The sequence below is a fragment of the Sturnus vulgaris genome, chromosome 2 (assembly GCF_052056855.1).
Source record: "Sturnus vulgaris isolate bStuVul1 chromosome 2, bStuVul1.hap1, whole genome shotgun sequence".
Classification (NCBI taxonomy): domain Eukaryota; kingdom Metazoa; phylum Chordata; class Aves; order Passeriformes; family Sturnidae; genus Sturnus; species Sturnus vulgaris.
In genome coordinates, this window is record NC_142244.1 from 38,654,458 (window position 1) to 38,675,679 (window position 21,222).

Genomic DNA, 21,222 nt, shown 5'->3' on the forward strand with positions numbered 1-21,222 from the left:
CTGGTAACTGCTCAGTGTGAAGGCAAGAGAAAAATCTTCACACCTCCAATTACTCTCATGGGATGAGATATATAATTTATTTGTAGATACCAGACTTAGCAGATGCTGAAGATAGCAGCAGAGAATGTTCCAAACTGTGAGACCCATTAAAACCTGAAAAGGAAGGGACTACTTCATTCAGCAATTGCTACCCAAGCCATCTGCCTCCCTAATATAATCAGTTATCATCTGCATGGGTAAACTAAAGGATTGCAGTGCTGTCCATCAGTTAAGGTACCTTGCTAAAGAGTGAGTCTGGCCAGGGACTTGTACTGAAAACTGCAATTTGTTAACATGGACAACAGGAACAGACTCAATGCAGTGAGATGCTGCCACACTGCTCCCTTCTGTGACACAAGGTGTGGAGCCCAGGACATCATTGCTGTCCTAGTCTAATGAGGCTCATATTTTTGTCAGTGCACATTTTTATTCAGACTTATTGGAATATTTGACTCTGCTACATCAACAAGGACCACGGACTAAGCTGAGCAGTCTCAAGTCCCCCACATTCGTGTTGCTTAGCAATTAGTTCTCTCCTTGGCTCTGGTTTCGGTACTGCTCTTGGTAGTTCTCTCCAAGGCCCCTGAATATTACAAGGCAAATTCTGAACAGTGTGTGCTTCATCTTCTGGCTTCATGCCACAGGATTCACCACTAGTGCTTGTTTAAGCAACATTATAGATGCACCGTGCTATTCCCAGTATAGAGCCTTGTTCATGCAACAAGGAGCATTCTCGAAAACTCTGGGTATTTATGGGGCAAAAGTAAAGGTCTTCAATGGTTTATTCTAATTCATGAGAATCCATCCTTTTCTGAGACTTTTTTGTCCCTATTCCAATCAAGGGTAGGTTTCCCAGGACAGAGTAGCCTGGGGTGGCATCCACTGCCAATTGACCATCAACGGTATTCCCATGTGGCTTCATCCCCAGGGCTTCTTCTCAGAGTATTGCAACCCCATGGAAAAGGGCCTGGAGCAAGGTCAGGACTGTGCTGCTTTTTTTATCATCAGAGTCTTCCTCAGCTGACCCAAAAGGAGACATGCAAAAGCCTTCAGTTCTGAGCAGACAACTCTTCAGCCAGATCAGGGATGCTGCATGAAATGAACAAAGTATCTTATTGCATCCTCCTCTGCCAGTTTCACTTAACTTGAGCTTGTGGGCAAGTGGTCCCAAAATTCGGACTGTCTGCAAAAATGTGTGTCAGATGTGAAATCATCAGCTTGTGCAATTACTATTGTATGTGCTGTAGCTCTCTGCCTACAAATACAAGGCAGCAAGCAAGCCTTAAGCCCAGACTGCTATCAAAGCCAAAACATGAAAGCAAAGAGAGCCAGAATCTGTAACTTAGGAAATAATTGTGTTTTCTGCCCACAAGCAGTGTTTTACAGAGTACTACAAAAACAGCGAGCAAGGCACTAGGTCCAAGCCAAAGTCCAGACAACACTGCAGCACGTTATGTTGCCAAGGCTGCTTCCCTGCAAGGGTCAGCACACAGCAATATTCACTCTCTGAGGCAGCCACACAGCCACAGCTGCAGGGGAGATGTACCCCAGTAGTAAAGCTGAACTTAAAGTTATCTCTAGGCCCCTCTACTAGATTTTAAATGCAAACTGTCATAGACAGTGTTCTACCTGAAAGGGTTGGTTGGTCAGATACGCTTGACTGAAATGGCATAATTGAACTATTTAGGCCAAAGATCTCCTACTGCACATTTGTTGTGAATCTGCAAATAGTCTCTCTCTTAGCGGCCCCAGGTTCTGAGAACCATCCAACCTACCCATCTCCGGGCTGCTAAAATGGAAATGAAAGTATGTTCTTGCACCCACAGCAAGCTCCTTTGGAAGAACAATAAAGGTTTGCAAAATCAGTGACAAATTGGCTCTATCTTTTTGGGAGTGATACAGGTTGGTATCAAGTCTGATCAGCGAGGTGAACTTTTCAACAGGACCGTTCAGAGCCAGTTGTAAGAAGATGGAATTTTCTTGCTGTGGATCTCTTCTAAGTCTGCATTTGACTGCAAGTTAGTTTGTTTATCTTCCTATGGACTTCAGGATGTATGTCCCACCTAGGTCTTGAAACAATCTCTTCTTTACTGACCTCAGCACAGGAGATACAGTGTACTTGTACTTCATCAGGACAGAGTGTTTGTAAACTGTTATTTAACAGAGACACAAGTAAAATCTTCAGGTCCTGATACACACTGGCCCTTTAGTCTCTATATTAGCAAAAATTCAAGCTGGAGCCAGATGCCAGTTTTGCAATTGAGCTGTAACTGTGTCATCAGTCATTGCCTTCATGGTTTTGTAAAAACTCCCTCATGTCCAAAGGTGATTAGAGGACTGAAGCATCTTTCATATGAGGAAAGGCTGAGGGAGCTGAGGCTCTTTAGCCTGGAGAAAACTGAGAGGGAACCTCACAATGGTCTATTAGTGTCTGAAGGAAGGGTGTCAAGAGGATGGAGCCAGGCTCTTCTAGGTGGTGCCAAGCAAGAGGACACGAGGCAATGGACAGAAACTGATGCATAGGAAGCTCCATTTGAACATAAGGAGGAACTTCTTTACCGTGTAGGTGAACAAGCACTGGAAAAGGCTGCCCAGAGAGATTGTGGAGCCTCCCTCACTTTGAAGATATCCAGAAGTTGCCTGGATACAGTCCTGAGTGATGTGCTTTAGGGGGTGCTGCTTAAGAAGGGAGCTTGGTTGAGATGACCTCCAGTGAGCCCTTTAAACCTGAATTAATCATGTCCCTGACCGGCCATCCCAGCACTGGGAGCCACTCCCTACGGGAGTGCCCCATTCTCGTGCCCCGCGAGGGTGACAGGACACAGGGGACACGCAGGACCAGGACGGTGTGTGTGTGCGTATTTTTTCACTTTTCTGTTATCGCTGTGTTCATAATTAAAAGTTTCTTTTTAGGAAGTCTTTGCACGTGGACTTTGCACAGTTCTGCACGTGGACTCACGCACAGGCCAATCTACTTCCCAGCAAGTTTACAAAACTCTCCTATCAGCCTGCAAACACGCTGAACCACAGGAGACAGACTTTTAAGTGTGTGAGGAGGCCACACCAATTAAGACAGGAAACAGAGTGTTTGACATCATCCAGGGTCTCAGGAGAAGCGGGATGGCACGAAAACCAGAAGGAACAGGGCAGCACGGGTGGAGTGAGCTGAAGGAGATGTCGCTGCCGTGACAGGCTGCGAGCAAACTGCGACATGACCTTTAATTCTGAGCTCAGCGCAGACTCCTTGTCCTGCACCGAAACCTCTCACCATCACGACGAGAGCCAGCCGAGTCGTGCGAGCGGCTCTCGCCGCAGACATCCCCAAATCCGTACGCCTGCGGTTTTGAGCGCACCAAGTACAAAAACATAGCTTCGTACAGGCACGTATGTGTCCGTGCCGCGACGGTGTGCGGCAGGACACGGGACACACACACGGGGGACACACACACGGGAGGCACAAAGGGGACGCACAGATCAGACAGACACGGGTGAGACACACACACACACACACACACACACACAGGTGTCACAAACACAGGTGACACACACACGTGTCTCACACACACACACAGGTCACACACACAAGATAAGGGACCCACAGGGGACGCCCGCCCTCAGCGCCGCCCGGCCCCCCCCCGCCGCGCGGCTCGCGCCACCCCCGGCCCCGGCCGCTCCCCGGCGGCCGCGGATTGGCTGCGGGACTCACGCGAGCGGCGCGCGCGCCGGGCGGGGGGCGTGGGAAGAGCGGCTGTGCCCGCGAGTAACCCCGGCTCGCGCAGCGCCCCGCGCGACCTCTTCCCCCGGCACCGGCGGTGACGCGGCGGCCGCGCGCCCCCCGCGCCCCCCCCCCCCGCTCGCTCCCCTCCCCTCCTCGCGCGCTGCAAAGATGGCGGCACTGAGCAAGTCCATCCCCCACAGCTGCTACGAGATCGGGCACACCTGGCACCCGCGGTGCTCCTGGGCTGTGCTGCACGTCACCCAGAGCGCCCTGGCAGAGTCCCTCCGCATCTACGGCACCCTCTACCTGGTGGGTGGGTGTGTGTTTTTGTGTGTGTATGTGCGACAGCCTGGCTTGAGGGGGGGCCTGGCCTGAGAGGACGGGGGTAGGAGGGGTGTCAGAGAGAGGGGAGCCTGGCCTTGGTTTTGGGTGGATACCGGGGCGCAGGGGGGAGCCTGGCTTGGGGTGGAAGTGGGCTGTAAGGGACGTGGTGGGAGCCTGGCCTGAGCGGAGGGGGAAGGGCATAGGGGTGTTTTTTGGGGGGGCACAAGCGGTGCCATGGCGATGCGAGTCTGGCTTGGGGTGGCGGGGAAGGACATAAGGCATATTAAGGAAGGGAGGCTCGTCTGGGGTGGTGGGGGGTGGTGATATGGTCGGAGGCAAGGGCAAGAGACAAGTCAAGGGGCAGCCTGACCCTGGAGTGAAGGGTAAGAATTGCAACTAGTATGTTATGGTGTGGAGTCTGGCGCTGGGGAGGAGCGGGATGGTGGTGAGGCCGCTTGGTTTAAGGGCTGGAGGGTTGTGGTGGGGAGAGCCTGGTGTTTGAAGGAGGAAAGGCATGACAGGGAGAATATGTTGAGTCTGGGCCAAGCAGGGCAGAGGAAAGACATAGGGGGTGGTGGCATCTGGAGGCATAACTTGCTGTGAGAGGGTTGATGCAGGAGGGTAGAAGGGCATGGGCACAGCCTGAGCATCGTATTTTCGTCATCTTCCAATACGTACGACACCTGATTGAAAAGCCTTAGTGTTTGCCTTGGAGGCTAGCATTGCGTCTTTGACAGTAGCAAATGTAATGCACGTGTGTTGGTGACACCTTCATAATCAGTGCTTTAAGATCAAGGAGATTCCATTGCATAATGAAGCAAGACTAAAAAAGTGCATCGAGGCTAAAGGAGTCTGAGTATTCCGAGAGTATCCTACAGGTGAGGTGTCTTAGTGTGAGCGTGCAATTAGACTTGGTTATATCACCTCAGTTGTAGCTGGCACATTTCCAGCAAATTAGGGCGTAGATAGAAGAGCTGCGATGTGTTTGCATCATCTGTGTAAACATATCCTGAAAGCCAACCGAAGCTGGAATTGCTGCAGATGAGCGTTTCTGTCCCCACCTACCTGCTTCTCCAGTACTGGGGGATTGAGGAGTGAGCTGGCCACCGAGCTGCCCCCAGCTAACTTGTCAGAAAGAAGCATAAGTCATTGAGTCTGCACCAGCGGTAGTGCAACAAAATTATTGAACTATGTAATAATAAAGGGACGGAAAGGAGTGGGATGGCAGCATCCTGACATAATTCAGTTAAGCTCCCATTGAAGGGTTTCTTGAGTGAAAATTGTGATGACATCCATTTATATGATAAAATAGTAACTGGTAGCAGTGTGAACCTAAGGAATTGTCATGTCTGACAGTGAACATTTTCGCTCTGAAAGTACACCAAAAGAAATGTCCAAAGGTGACAGACAGGAATGGCAGCTGTTGGTGGGAGCATACAGCAAGCTGCATCATGAAACTAATACAGAGAACATTCTGTCTTCTCCTCTTCCATTACTTGGTACTATTTTCTTTGAATCTGTTCTGATCTAGTTTGCTCTGTAGGAGCATAAATACTTAAATAAATAAATACCAGCAGAGCATGGTTCTGAAGTGAGCCATGAGAGGTGTAGTGGTGATCTTTCAGGTCTGGCTAAAGATAAAGCAGCTTAAACAGTTCTGTAGTTAAATCACAATTCCCCAACAGCCAAACCTGGTCAAGAGATTTCCTGTTCATAGCTCTGTTATGGTTCACTCAGTTGTGCAGCCAAAGGTTAGGGGGAAAGTTCCCACTTTTTATTTCTTTGAAAGGAGAAACAAACCTAAAAATGCAAAATGTTTTCCTCATCTGTTTTTCATTGTGACCCCATACGCAGTTACATCTTGTCACAAACCCAGAGTGAGGTGGGAACTTTCTCAGCAAATGTCCTGCTGAATTGTAAAACCTCTGCCTCACTTTTTACGCTGACTCCTTTGCAGTTTAGCTTAGTTTCTCTTAGGTTTTTGTTGATAGTGTTAAACTTGACCTGCCAGAATAATCTAAAGCTGAGCTGCTCTCAGATCTTGCTGCTGTCTAAGAAGAGAGGAAGCGCTTGCCAGTCTCTGCTCCCAGACATATAACTGTACTTTTTCTTTGTGTGATTCTGGACCTCATCTCTCCATGAGCTAATCCAGAAGAGGTTACTTACACTGCTTTTAGCTACGGTAATTTTCAGATGCAGTAATGAATTGAACTGGATTGTTAAGCAGGATTTGGTGAGCACCAGAACCAGTGTTTAGTAGAGAGGAAAAGGGTGCAGTGTGGACTGCAGAGGACGAAGCAGAAGCTTTGCACATTAAGTAGCTTGGCAGGGAAAGAACAGTCTTGAACTAAGAGAGTCATCAAAAAATTCATTCTTTGCTGGACTTACAACTGTGCTTGAAAACCTTTTATTTGTAAATTAAATACCACAGTTGGACAGCAGAAATGTTCAGGTTTACATAAGGAGATGGACTTATGTTATTTTGTCTTCATAGTTATATCAGTGTGTGTTCTGAATGTTTCTGGTAGTACTTAGTCCCGGTCCTTTGTAGAGCTCGGCGACAAAAAATGCATTTCATTTTTCTATGTCAAGCCTGTAGAATGGCTTCTGATTGTTCTTCCTGTTGCTACTAGCTATTAACTAAGGAAAGAAGATGAGTTTCCTTTCACAAAAGCTTGTGTAGAAATGAATGGGAATGAATAGATGAGAATAAAAATCCAGAGGTTGTTCTCTGAGAGAACATGGTTAGGGACAGTTACAATCCAGAGTCCAAACTCATAACAGCTTTACCCCTACATCTCTTAAATGCTATGTTTGTCTTTGGTCTGTGGGAGACTGATGGAGCTGAATTAAGTGGTGTTAATAAGTGAGATATTGGCTGTCAGTAAATGACTGCATAGAGTCTTTGCTTTTAGGTAGTGCTGTACTCATTGTTTTATTTGTTTTTTTTCTTTCTCTTTTTAGTAATAGTGCTTGACTATTTTTTTGGTTGGAAAAAATATAGCCTTGAGACACCATACTTGCACTGTCTTTATTTCTGCCCCAGTACAAATGGAATTGCTTTAGTGAAAATAGGCTTCACATCTAAATTGAATTGTCCCTCCCCATATGAAGTGGCTGACAGGAATACCTGTTTTGTAATTAAGGCGCTTGTGTTTTCACAAACCAAATGTCCCCATATACAAGTCTTATGAGACCCACTTAAAAAAAAGTGGCTTAGCATCTATACCTGCAGAAGAACCTCTAAACAGTCTTTCATAAACCTTGTAATTACACTTTTTGAAAGCTATTTGTCATGATATCTTGAAACTTCAGTGAAAAAGTCCTTCCTCAGAATATGCTGTACTTTTTTCCATCTATACTTTCTTTTTACATTAGTCAAAGCTAAACAAAATGGGAAAGTGTCATCTTGTATTTTCAAAGCTGAAGAAGTCAGACTTCTAAAAATTCACAGAGGTGAGGAGAGCAGAATAATTTAACAGGGAAATTGCATGAAGTTGGGAAAAGGCTGGAATGCTGCCTTTTGAGTTGTCTCAGCTTCCATTTCCCAAGATTCTATTGATTTCACATGGGTAAAGTGTTATTCATCACGTGTATTAGAGCAAAGTCCTCTATTTCCTGAGGATTTGTATGTTTTAGACACTTGTTTGCTGATAGTGCACAGTAGATATATGTGCTTAGTAATTTTTATGAAGTCTTTGTAGTGTATCAGATAATCTGATCAGGTAACATTTTCACCTAATCTAAATAAGGTAAAAATTGTTTATTTGCTACTTTGTAGTAGCAATTCTAGAACTCATCTTCTAACCTTTTGCCTGTGGGATGGCAAGAGTCAGTCGTGCCATTCATCATTCCTTTCTCTTAGTCTGATTGTCTACTCTCTTCACCTAATTTAGGACAGGCTCCCTCCCTCACTTTCCAATCTGACTTCTGTCCTGCCCCTTTCCCTTTCAAACACAGGTCTTCTTCTCCCCACCTACATCTCCTGCCCTTCCTTCCCTGCACCAACCCCTTCCTCCCCTATATCTGATCTGCTGCCCTTCCTTCCTGCTGCTAAAGGACACAGCCAGGGCACAGCTCGAGCACTGGCCCAAGCTGACTCTTGGTTTACCCCTGGCTCTGACTGCAGACACCTCTCCCACACAGATCTGCTGGCACAGAGGAGAGGAGCAGCAGGCCTAGCGCAGTGTGGGTGCCCGCGGCTCTGTTTCAGATGTCCTCTGCACTAAGGGATGCTTCAGCCAACTCTTTAGAGCAGATCTAACCAGAGTCTGCTCCTCCAGTACAGATTTTAATGATCCTCAGCACTTATTCTATTTTATTTATTTATTTTTCTTTCTTAATTTCTTCTCATACTCTTTTCATGCTCATTTTCATACTTTTGATTCTCATTTTGATTTAATTTCTAATATTCCTTCATACTTGTGCCATATCTGCTTCTTCCTCTGCCTAGAATAACCTTCAGGTTCTTACATGTCAATTGCTTCTTTCCCTTTCTGTGTCAGAAGGTTTTTCTTTCCTACTTAGGATTCCAGTGCTGTTGTTTTCCTGAGCCCTGCTTGACCCATCAATATCTGTATTCTGTATTCTAATCTCCATTCTTTATTTTGTAACCTCTCTAGGAATAGGACAGCATTATATATCATAATGTCAGAGACACAAATGCTATCAGATATTGTAAAAATGTAAAGTATTTTTTTTGTCCTCTACAATATCAGTGGGAGAGACTGGTAGGAGTACAGCATGTGCTAGGGAGCTGCAGTGCAAGCAGGATGTGGCAGCTGGCAGGTCACTTCACAGGTAAATCACTGTTTGACTGGAGAAAGCAACAAAAAGAACTCTTATAGTGCCTAATGAATTATTTTCAAAATAGTTATAGGTAGGACAGAATCACCAGCCAAAGATCAAGGTGAAGTGTGAGTCTCACATCATTTTCCTGGCTGTATACCCATTGCTTAAGATTGGGCCAGAGGTTATTCCCAAGGATGGATGGTGCACATTGGCTGTGCTGCTGCTGCTTCAGACTCGCTTTGCCTGCATCTTCTCTTGGGAGAGCTGTTTGAACTGGTCCTGAGTAAAGGTGGAGAGCCAGCTAACACTAAAGTGGATCTTCTCTTATCTTATACTTTACTTATAAAGTATCCTCTCTTATGCAGGAAGGCTGTCCTGCCCAGATTGTCTTCCAAAATACTCTGGAATTGCTGGATATATTAAAATGTGGTTTTTCCTTGTTTGTGCAGTAAGCCATTGTGTGTTTAGAAGTAGAGTGGGGAGACTAGGGAGGATGATAGTGTTACTGTGGAATATGCTTCTGGATCCCAGCTTGAATCTCTGGTTTAGGCTGTCAGTAATCTTTCTTCTGTCTGATCCAGCACCTAGAGTTACTGTGATGGTGGTATGTGATTGCCTTCTCTTGGATATCTGTTCATCTTAGAACTGTGCAGTGTCCTGTGTCTCTCTGTGTTATGAATGACTTGTAAGTCACTGTCTTCTGGAAGCTGGGTTAAATATGACTAAAATTAGCCTGAATGTTACTGAAGTAAGAATCTGTGACTTCTTCATTCCAGGCTGTGGTCATTCCACTCTGTTCAGGTGGCTTTCGGGCCATGCTTTAAAAATTCTTTCATAGATTGAAAATAAACAAAAATAGTCTTTTGCTGAGATGCTGAGAATTTAGAAAGACTCATATAATAAATTCAGGTGAACTGAAAAATTTATGCTCAAAGATGCAAGGGGTAACCAGGAGCTTGTATCATGGTAGTGTTGGAAATCAGGGAAAACCTCAGCCTTGACTGACTGAGCAAAGATCTTGGTAAAGACACTACAAATACTGAGAGCTAGCAGGGACTGTTTATCAAGGGATAAATCTGTTCTCTTAAGTTGATACAGCTTTATAGTAGAGGGCAAAAATTTCAAGGTAGGAGGACAATCCTTGAAAGTTATGCTGAGTTAGACATTTTAAGGGGAATGAAATACAGTCTCCAGCTCATTTCAGTAGAAGGAAAACAAACAGTAAAGATAAGTTGTCATGGAATGAGAGTGATTCCAGGCTTGAAGGTAATTTAGATGTCATTCAAAGAATAATGAGTATTGTTTGTTTCTTTTTTTAATTGGTTGGGTGTTACGGAAAATTTTAAATAATCCAAATCAAAACAACTCAGCTCACCACTGATGGTGATCCTCATGTAATATCTCACATGAGACAGGGCAACTCAGTGAGCAGGAGGCACATATTCTTCTTCCTCACAGTATTGTAGGAACTGAGTTACGAAATTAAACAATCTGGACGCCAGGTTTTGTAATCAGTGAAATCAGGAAGGGACGAGCTAATTGAAGAAAAACAAATCTGAGTGTTCAGAGGGCGCATGAGAAACAAATGGCTTATTTGAGCAAGTGTCTTTCAAAACCCAAGTGTTACCTGAGGGCATTTTGAGATTCAGTTACTTCAAAGCACTTTATAAATAATTTTTATAAAACCAAGGAGTAGTGCTGTTGTAAAATTTGTAAAAAAAATTGTAAATGGTGCTAAAAGAACATATAAATAATTGAATATAATTATGAAAGAAATCTGACATGTGTGTAATGACATAGAATGCCTGCCATTTGAGTAATCTGAGGTATTAACTGTTTTAAATACTGGGGGTTGCTTTGCTTTTAGCATGCGACTTAATTTATAAATTTTTCCTTGTTTTTTAATGACTTGCAACATATGGATTATATAAACCATGTGCACAGTTGTATTGGTAATCTCTAAATTTGGATTTTAAAGGTGCCTCAACATGTCAGATAGTTGTGCTTATAAATGCTATTGAACTTTGCTTTCCTAAAGATTTGCCCAAGTGTCTGCATATTCCTAAAGGGTGTTAACATTTTTTCTTATTTTCTTTTTCTTTTCCTCTTTTTCTTTAATAAAAGTTCGTTATGATATGGTTGATTTCAGCTGAATGTTGTGAAGGAATGAGAGATGGTTGTGCTTGTTTCCATTTTCCATCAGTAAGTGTAGTATATGTTGTCTAGTTCCACCGAATTTTGATGGAGGGATAGTCCTTGAAGTCATACACTTTGTAAAAACTTAAGACATGGTTAAGGAGGGAGGATGGAGTAAGGAGAGACAAAAATGTTGTACACATGACAGCAGAATTGGCAGAAAGCCTGTGGTATTTTTAGCCTGCCATGTAACCTGTCTGACTGTACGTTGGTCAGCCAATTAGTACATTCATTTAATCAAACCATCCTTGGTGTGCAGTGCCTCTTGTGGAATCTGTAGTTCAGGGCTATAGGTAAGGATTGAGGATACTGGAGGAGAAGCTGAGGTTATTGTGGTTGCATGATGAATACTTGTAGGCATTACATCATGAAAATAATCAGGCCTGGCTGGTGCCTCAAGTTGTGCTTGGGTCTGAGTCTCGTGTTCTTTTCTGCTTTCTTTCTCGTTTCCTTTTCAATAGCCTAGCTCAAATCTTGCAGTAGACTATGTAGCTGTGGTTTAGGGATGGTGTTGGAATTGCGTATATTCTTTCCATGGTTAGGACACAATAAATAAATTCTGAATTTTTTAGATCTATGGGGCTTAACATTTGTGAATAAAGACCAAATTAAAAAGGAAAAAGGACTTGAGAATGGTGTTCCACAAACTGAGGTATCCTGAAACCAGTGGACTGATTTTTTTATAATTACATTTTTTATGTTGGAGAGTCAAAGTGCAATTTTGTGAATTCTATAGTTAATGCTAGAAAATACCTTTTTCTGTCTGTTTATTAATACTGAGCAGGTTTGTTTTTTTTTCAATGCATCTGTTAGCATCTTCATGGAGATTATTAATTTGCCAAGGAAGTACCTACTGGATGTCCTGATGTGCTCTCCTTCCATTCTGTCTGCTACTGACATCCACTGCTAAGTCTTGGCCAGTGCATTTATTGTAAGAATTTAATTTTCATCACAGTGTCCTCCCAGCTGACTTGAGTGAAGTATATCCCAGGGGGAGCCATGAACTGCTGCAGTGACATCAGATTTCTTAATCTTTCTGCACTTTAATAATACTTTTCTGAAATGTGTGGAACTGATAGGGACAGCAAAATGGTATCCAGAAATAATATCTGGTATTTTTTCCATGTAATAACATAATGACATCACTTGTAGAAGAGCTCTGTAGTCTGCTCTTGCCTGCTTTCAGCCCTACACATTATTTAGCTTCGTTGCCTGTAAAACAGTTAGAAAAATTAAATTTAAGGTTTTTTAAGTTTTTTTTTTTTTTTTTTTGGTAGGTGTGAAGCTCTATTTCTCTTTCAATTAGCAGGAGCAATTTTCTTTGGAATGGTGTATGTGTGTTCTTGTTTCTGTTTTTTTTCCCGTTTTTCTTCTGGGAGTGGGATAGTAAAGAGAAGGGAAAGCATAAATTTACATTTATCTAAAACTTGCTGGAGACATTACAGAAATAAATTTGTTAATTTGATTTGACATTAACTTATAAGATACTAATCTTTCCATGTTGCACTTCTTATACTTTGAGGGAGCAAGGCTTCACAGTTACAAGGGCTGTGTTCTTGAAACAAAAAAAAGTTATTTTGTTCCAGTGTTCATGTCCTTCTTACAATATCCTAGAAATAGCTGAGTGGGTAGCATCTAGTTATCCAGCTTTTAGACTACATTAAGACTTTCCTTCAGCAGAAAGATTAGCTGGATTGCATTATTGCCTAAACCATTATGCTTAAAGCAGTCTTGACACTTGATAAAGTAATGTCTAAATCTGTTTTCAGAGGGCTGTTCATGCATGGATTTCTTAATCCTTAGTTCAAGCTTCATTTTGGAAACGAATTTGGCAGAATTTACTCATGGTTAGTTTTAGTAGAATCCTCAGCCCATCTCTAAATCTACAACATCTACTTGCTATTCAGTGGACAACGTTTGGGAAGAATGTCTCCCTCTCACAACCAAGCTTATGGATTAGACAGGATGTCCTCCTTTCTCGTCATCAGCACTAGCAATATGAAGCTTTCTCTGTTTGGAATTTCTCTTAATCATTGACCAAAAACTCTGGCCAGTTTTGAGACTCCTGGGGACATCAGATGAAGATGATAATGCTATAAGAATGAAAAAAGGATAGAATCTGTCTCATGGTGCATTCAAAGTGTACGTCCATGGAGTCGTAAGAGCACACAGGCTGAAGAGACCTTGGGAGGCCCTGAGGTTGCTTGAGGACTTTTCTAGTTAAGTTTCAAGGTCTCCAGGGCTGGGGAGTCCACAATATTTTTTGGCAACCTCCTTCAATATTCATCCACCCTCATATGAAAATATTTTCTTTTGGTCTAACCAGACTTTCTCATACTTGAGCTTGTCTGTTGCCTCTTGTTTTAGCCCTGGGTTCCTTTGAGACAAACCTGGTTTGTTACATCTTCCTGTTAGCTAATTGCAGAATTTCTGTAGATAAAAAAGTTTGAGGGCATTTAGTGTTTGAGTCATTAAATAAGCTATTTATAATATCTGGGACATATATTAAACTGAACAAGTTTATTTTTTAGATTGAGCCTGTTTTCTGCTATAGGCAGTTTTTAAGGTAATATACCAATTCCATAAAATACGTCAGGAATGTGTTTTTCTCCCAGCAGAGGGTGAACATTTTTTGAGGACTCACAGTTATTTAATTGGAGTAGAAAACCTTTAAAAATATGTCACCACTTCACAGAGACTGTGTAAAGCGTGTATTTGGATTACTTTAGTGATACTTCGACTGTAATACTGTGATTGTCCAATTGTCTTGAAGACAAAACTGTAGATATATGACATCTTAAAAGTTTTGATATCTGGCAGACAATGTTTCTGACAATTATGGCCAACAGTAACAAGGTAATAAAATTCATCCTATACTTCCCATTTCATATTGCTTGATGTATTTCCTGGTATAAATATTGTAATGGATGGAACAAGGTCAAAGGAAATCTTTGTGGTATTGTTCATAAATTTTAAGAGGCTTTGTTTTACTGTTTCAGTGGGCATGCCTCATTTTCCGTTTTTATTTTTCTTTACAGTGTGCAAAAAGTGCCTAACTGAATTAAAGTTTGTCCCCCATTTTTTTTCTTCCCTTTTCCCTCAGGTTGCAGCTATTCTCAGGAAACGAAAACTTGACTATTATTTGTACAAACTGCTGCCTGAGATCTTGCAGTCAACTTCGTTTCTGACGGCAAATGGGACCTTATATATTGCTTGCTTTTGCATTCTAAGGTTGGTATACGATCCTAAAAATGAAACCCAGTAAAGCTGTTTTTTGTGCAACTTTTCAGTTTGTATAATAATTAGTCTCTTTTCGTAATTGGCTTGTTGGTAATGTTTTGAAATAAGAAAAGTTCCTGTAATCATCTTGATTTCTGGTTTTACCAAGTGAATATGAAACTTCACTTTAAAAAATTACTTTATTCTCATTTTTGCAATCTTTTAAATGAGTAAACAAGTCAAGGTATTGACTTTGCTGCTTTTTCTCTGTTTTATGAATTCAAAATACATTGTTGCAGGAAATTCAAATAGATTCCAGAGGGGAAATAAAAAGGCTTATTCTTTCTTTCCTAGAAATAATTGATTTAATTTGATATTGCTTTCTATTTTCCTGATGCAGAGGCTGTGATAACTTTTAATTATGCTGCACTTTACCTAGCCATCTAAGTTTGTACTTTTCCGTATGGTCATAAATGAAGGAAATCCCAGCACAGCCTCTGGGATTCTGTGAGATACAGACTCGCTCTGAAAAAGGAGCATAAAAGGCACCTCTGTATTCCGTTTCCAGCACGTATTTCAAGTAACTATCAGGATAGTTAAAAATTAGAAGTTGCTTTTTCTTAATATGATTATGCATTTATTGTAAGAGATGTTACATATAGACATGTAAAGCCTAGTGACTATGAACGTTTGAAAGTTATTTGACAGCACACTCGCCAGCCCCTCTAAAAGATAAATCCCTTATGTCCTACTTCTAAATCTGTTTAGAGACCTCTAAACTTACCTTCAAAGCTGAAGGAGAAGGCAGAGAAGAGGAGCTGGCTGAGGAGCCATGGAATGCTTTTCAAGTAAATAATTCTCAAAGTTCAAAGTGAATCTATAAGCAATGAGCTCTAAAGAATATGATATTTTCTAGCAATCTAGGTTGTATTAATATTGATTTATTTTTATTCCTCTGAACTACAGAGTGCTCTTCCTTATTCTGCCATGTATTCACCTGTAAATATGCAGTGCCTTACTCTAGTGCTATAGTTAAGTGTTATTCTCTAAATTAAGCCAGTATGGCTTTAAATTATGTGGTTTTCAGCAGTTCCTCTTACAGAGGATATTGGCCATCTAGCAGATTTGTGACTGTGCTGTTAGTGAAGTAGGTAAGGGATTAATGTCTTAGTCTGAAGCCAGCTGGCATGGCATCACTTTCACCTATGTGCAGAATGGCTGTCTAAAGCTGTTCTGACCTCCAGAGTCTCCTTGAAGCATTGTTTGGGTTCACCTAGGTCAGAACCACGTAAAGGACAGTTCAGTGATTAAATGTGACAAGGGACACATGTAAGTGCTTACCGTGCCATTCATACAGCTGTGCTGCACAGTAACCAGCCAGCATCTTGGAAGGTGTATGTGTGTTTTCTCTAGCAAAGAGATGCCCATGAGGAGTAAACAGCTGCAGCAGAATCCTTGCTGGCAGAGTCTCTACACACTGCCCACCACCTGCAATTGCAGGACTTGTAACTAAAAAGTTATTGGCTAGAGTGTTGATTGAAACTGGTGAACTGAAATCACTAGTAGAGGCAAACAGTTGTTTAAGGCAGCCATGGTAATGGTGCCTGGTGAAGTACATCAATGTCCAGTTATAGTGAGAATTTTGTGGCTTTTCTGTCCAAAATGAAATCCAGAGCCTCAGCAATTAAGTGATTAGGATATGTAAGAGCTATTAAATGACATTTCAGAAAACAATGGATAACATGATTGTCAGAGAAGAAATACTTTCCAAACTTCTATCCTTTGAAGAATGAGTACATACCTGGAGATGATCTACTTGGTGCATGTTCCATAAATTCCCTAGTGCCTGTGACAGGAGTGCTTGCTAGGACTTGTCAAGAAGAGAGATCCACTGTGTTCCAGGAATTAGTAAATGATTAGCAAGTTAGAAGTTCCCAGTGAAGTTCCTGTTATGTCTTTTGTTTTGGATATACCTAAGGAATCTAGAAAAGGGGCTGAACACGAGTTTGAGAGATTGTGTAAGATTATTTAGGGTACAGAAATCTAAAACTGGCTCTCATGCATTTCAGAAAGATCTGTTCATTAAAATCGCTTATGAAATTTGATAGAGAAAAGTGCAAAGTAAAAATGCAGTTCTGTCCTTACTCAGGGATGGGCTTTAAACTAGCTGCTGTTTCTCAGGAAGTTGTTTGAGGATCATTATGGGTAGGTTCTTTGAACAAGTCACTTCAGCACTTGAATACGGTCAAGGAGCTGAGTGAGTGGTGTTTGGAGAAAAAACGAGACTGCAGCAGGAAGTTGAATGAATACATGACACCTTTACACCTTTTGAGTTTTGTATGCTTTTTTAAGAGTTTCTCCTAAGATCATAATGTTGAAAAGTAATTCACTTGAAATGTACTTCATATCTTGTATTTAGTATGCTTGTCTTGCACCTTGAGCCATATAAGCTTACTTCTTTCACCTGCTCTTGGGTGGTTGATAGAGAATGGAAATGCAAGACTTCAGTCCTTTATTTTTAACCAATTTGTGTCTTTTTTAGTATTAATTTTTTTTAATGTTTTGATTAAAGTTGTATTATTCTTTGAATTTACTGCCCATGATACAGTGTATTTCCTTCAGTAGCCCTTGAGAGTGAGAATAATGGTGTGTGATTACCTAGGCCAAAAACATTTTAAACCATCAAAGAAATATCGGTACCTCTGTTTCTGCATAACTGGCCTGAGTATTTCTGGACTTGATATGTGACCATGAAAAGAGATTGAGACTGTGAAGACCTAGATGTTCTCCATCTGGTTCTAGATCGTGATGAGAGATTGGATGTGATAGATTTGTACAGTAGGATATATGCTGCAGGTTTTATATCTGTTTTTGCTTGAAAGGTATAGTATAACAGCAGCAGAAACTCAGAAGCAGAATTGTCGAGCAAGCCCCATGCAGCTGATTGTTCTTACCCTCCTGGAGTTCTAGACCAAAGCAATGGAGTAAGGGTGTATAGCTGGACAAGTTCACTCATATTTATTGTAGTTTCTTCCTTTCAGCTAGGAAAAACTACCAAAATTGAAAAGGATGCAAATATTCTCAAGGATGTAAAACTTTAGGCAACAATGTGGAATTAAAATAATTTCAGGCATTGTTTAATACTCTCATCATTTTACAGGTGGGTAAAATTTGAAAAATATCTAAATCAAATGTCAGCAATGACTTAGGCAGTGGGTAGATGTTCTTGTTTTAGAAGATATTACCAAGCTAACTTGACTGACTTTTTGTTTTAGCTCCGACTTTTTTTGTGTGGTGAATTAGGGTCTATGTACAGGCTGCTGTGTTGGCAGAGCAGTAGGGGTGATGATCTCTGTTACGGATGTGTGAGAGTCCAGATGGGGATTGTAATCTCTTCTGCTGGTGAGAACCAGAAGACTACATCTGTCTGGGTTTCAGATGGAAGTGCTGGGTTCCTGTGTTGACAGGCATCACATCTGTTAAATTAAAGGTGTGATTTTTAGGTTTAGGGTTCAATTACATGTAAAACCTCATGAAGACATGGTTCTGTTAGTCTATCAACTAGAGTAATTAAGTTTGTCCGTGTACAGCTTGTAGATTGAAGAATTAGATGCATGACCCGGAAGAACTCCTAGTTCTTACTCCAGTTTTTATCCATAGAACATGTGAAAATAACCATGCAAGTAATAACTAAAATAATTTTCATTTACTTTAGAAGTTTAAATATTTCAGTTAGTGACCGTACATTTTTATTTCCACTGGACTTTCTTATGTAAAATGCGTTACTGTTGTTTCCGAAATCTTGTCAAACCAAACATGCAAGCATTTGTAAAAGGATTCTAAGCCATGCCAAAAGAACAAATTACTGTTTCTTTCCCACAGAAAAGGCATTTGTTCTGTTACTTAACAGGTGTGTCTGGTAAGATGTGTTCATACTTATTAAGATGCTTAAAATGACTTCTCTGAAACTTCATACAGTAATTACTTTCTGAGAGAATCCTAATAATGAACTTTAGCTCTTGCAGCATTTGGCATTGTCATCCTGAGAAATTATCCTTTTGCAGCCGTGGGAATGAGCAGTGTGTGTAATTGCCATTACATCACTTGCTGCTGATACACTGGCTCTCTTTTCACTTACGAACATAAGCTGGCGTTGCTCACTGGTAATGTTATTTTTGCAGAAGTATGAAATGAGGCTGCTCATGCCTTTGACAGCAAGAATGAAAATGAGCTAATCAGACGGTGTTGATTTATCATCTTTGTTCTCTCTTCTGTGTTGTCAACATGAAATTTTGTCTAAGAAAATGTCCTCTTCTACTGTGTATATGTTTACCATTTTGTTTGTATGTATTTTTGCTGTGTTTTTAGAAGGGTAGGCTCCATTGTAATGCTTTGTTTTCCCACTGATAATGCTTGTCAGCTGAGCAGCACTGGTACAATAGAAGTATGTTTATTGTCATGCTACCAAATGTCATGACTCTGACTCGTTTCCCCCTGTGATCAGCCTGAATAAGTTTGAAGGTGCAGATCTCCTGAACAGACCAAACATGGTGGGTGACATTGTGTCTGACATGCAGTTTGGCTTTCTTCCTTTAATAGTGACCAATTTATAGAAAGATTTTCTTTGATATTGCCATTTGTGTAACTCTTTTATTTTCAAGTTGTATTGTTGAAGGAATTTTGATAGTTGAAATTGTGTGGACTCTAAAAGAAATCCAGATCTAGCTGCCAGAAATTAGAGCTTATCCAGCTTAATAGGACTGGGAATTCTTTGTTGCTTCCACTTGTACAGACTGATTCCTTGTCTTACTGTAAGTGTTTATTTTCCTGTTTTTAGCATCAGTGGATTGTCTGTTTGGAATGTGGCATGTATGATAATTATTTGATTTGATTTCTCTCTCACCCGATGGCATTGCTATATTCCACAAGGCAGATCTTCCTGAAAATCCTACTTGTATTTGGACAAGTAGCAAAGAGATAAGTGGCTATAAGGTCTTTTAGAAGATTCTCCTGTTATTATTATCTGCAACTTTTCAAAAATACGTCTTGGAAGACACTGATTTCCTGGAAGAAACGTAGCCATTTAAATGAAGTGATTACATTAATGAAGTGTTTCAGGCATTTAATGTTTATGAAGCCCTTTGGGAATTCCTCTGAGAATTATCCAGCTGTAAAATACAATGATTCGTGTTTATTAGTAAGTACAGATTAAGAAGACAAAATTAATAAATCATTCATAATTTTATAATGCAGATAAAATATGGTATGGTGCATGAATGTTCCATTTGCATGTAATATATGTATAAATTACTTTTTCAGGAAGATACTTGGAAAATTCTACTTTTGGTCTCCTGGCTTTGGTGCAGCTTTACCTGCTTCTTACATGGCTATTCTCATTGAAAGGAAGAGCAGGTAGGGTTTGTGTTTATGGATTTTCAGCTTAATATAATAATGTTTCTTGTTTTGGTCGCTTGATGACTGATATTTGACAATTCAGTGGGCATATTTCAGACTGCTAGAAATATAGTTCATCTGAAATAGTGTTTTGCAGCCTTCAGTTTAAATCTAGAAAGCTACAGTGAAAAAACACTTTACGAGCATTCAGTTTCATGTTTGTGGTTTGTCTTGTTTAATGTGCAATTGTGTTTCTCAGGATTGCCTGATAAAGCCTGGTTGCTTAGGGCTTCCTAATGAAACTATGGTTTTGTTCATGTTTATTTTTTAATCAATAATTGGAGCAATATTTGCAATTAGTCTCAGAGAAGGAGGATGCCAATGACTTAATAACATGACATTAGTTAAGACAGAGGAATTGTAAGATGTTGTGGAGAAAACGATGAGTGAGTTGAAATAATTCAGATTGGATGAAATGTAATGGTACAGAAAGCAAAGCCTTTCACTTAAGGAGAGGTGCTGAAGTTCATCTATCAGAGGTGAGTTCATTATGAAAGCATTAAGAGAGAGAAGAAAGCTCTAAGTAATCCATGGATAGCCCAAAGCTGCTGTTTGTAATGTGCCCAGGAAGATGGCAGGTGAAATCCTGTCTTGTAAGATTTTATTGTTTGAAATTCAACTAATGTGTGTGGCTTGTATAAATAGTGTCAGTTACAATACTTTCTTTATTTACTATGGAGTGAAATGCTTTAGGCATCTAGTTAGTAAGTTTAATTTAAGGAAGAGAAGGTAAGACAACGGTAAAGTAAAGGATTACTCCTTTTAAACAGATGATTAAGGAGGTACTAGAGGTGGTATGAATGCACTTTTGATTACTGTGAATGTCTGAAACTTCCTTAAGCAGTCATTTAAAAATTATGGAAAATACGTATCATTATGTTGTTCACTCACTGTCAAGCCCCCTTCCTGAACTTCAGCTGTGGAGTAAGCAAATCCCATGCCAAATTTTATGTATGTTAAAGTTCTGTCCTTTTAAAAGAATGCATTAGCCATTGTTTTTGAAGATTTAGGATGTGTAAGAGCTTCTGGAAACATGGGAGCACTTTTAAATCACTTTCCTTAATGTAACTAGAGAAAATCATTGTAATCAAATTACCAAATAAGTTAATTATCTTTTTCATGTCCTCTCTAGCTGACTGATTTTCTTTTTACTGTAATTAGCTTCTAAGAAGTTGGATATATTTTAGTAGAACTTTGTCTAGTTACTTAGACTCTAGCAGTGCTGTTGGCATCAAAGTATCATTTAGGGTGAGAGCAAATGCATTTTCTCCTCTGGATCAGTGATAACACTGGCTTAACTTTTCCTACAAACTTGTTACAATGTGAGGCTTTTCTGTGTCAAACTTCAAATATTTCTAGATAACATTAAAGAGGAAGAAATCAGGCTGGTTGTCGATCTGTGACCTTCTTGTCACTTTCAGAATATTTGTGAGTGGACAGCTGAAACTGCGTATGAACCCAAACCTGTACAAGATTTTTGT

At 40.7% G+C, this 21,222-nt stretch overlaps 1 protein-coding gene across 1 annotated transcript in view; it reads left to right on the forward strand.

Moving 5' to 3' along the window:
* Positions 1-3,892: 3,892 nt before the first annotated feature.
* TMEM135 (transmembrane protein 135) overlaps positions 3,893-21,222 on the forward strand; it is a 157,139-nt gene continuing 139,809 nt past the window's right edge. The window contains exons 1-3 of the mRNA XM_088159340.1: positions 3,893-4,066; positions 14,172-14,299; positions 19,607-19,699. Of these exons, the coding sequence (XP_088015466.1) occupies positions 3,926-4,066; positions 14,172-14,299; positions 19,607-19,699 (362 nt within the window). The 5' untranslated portion in view covers positions 3,893-3,925. The remainder of the gene's footprint in view (positions 4,067-14,171; positions 14,300-19,606; positions 19,700-21,222) is intronic.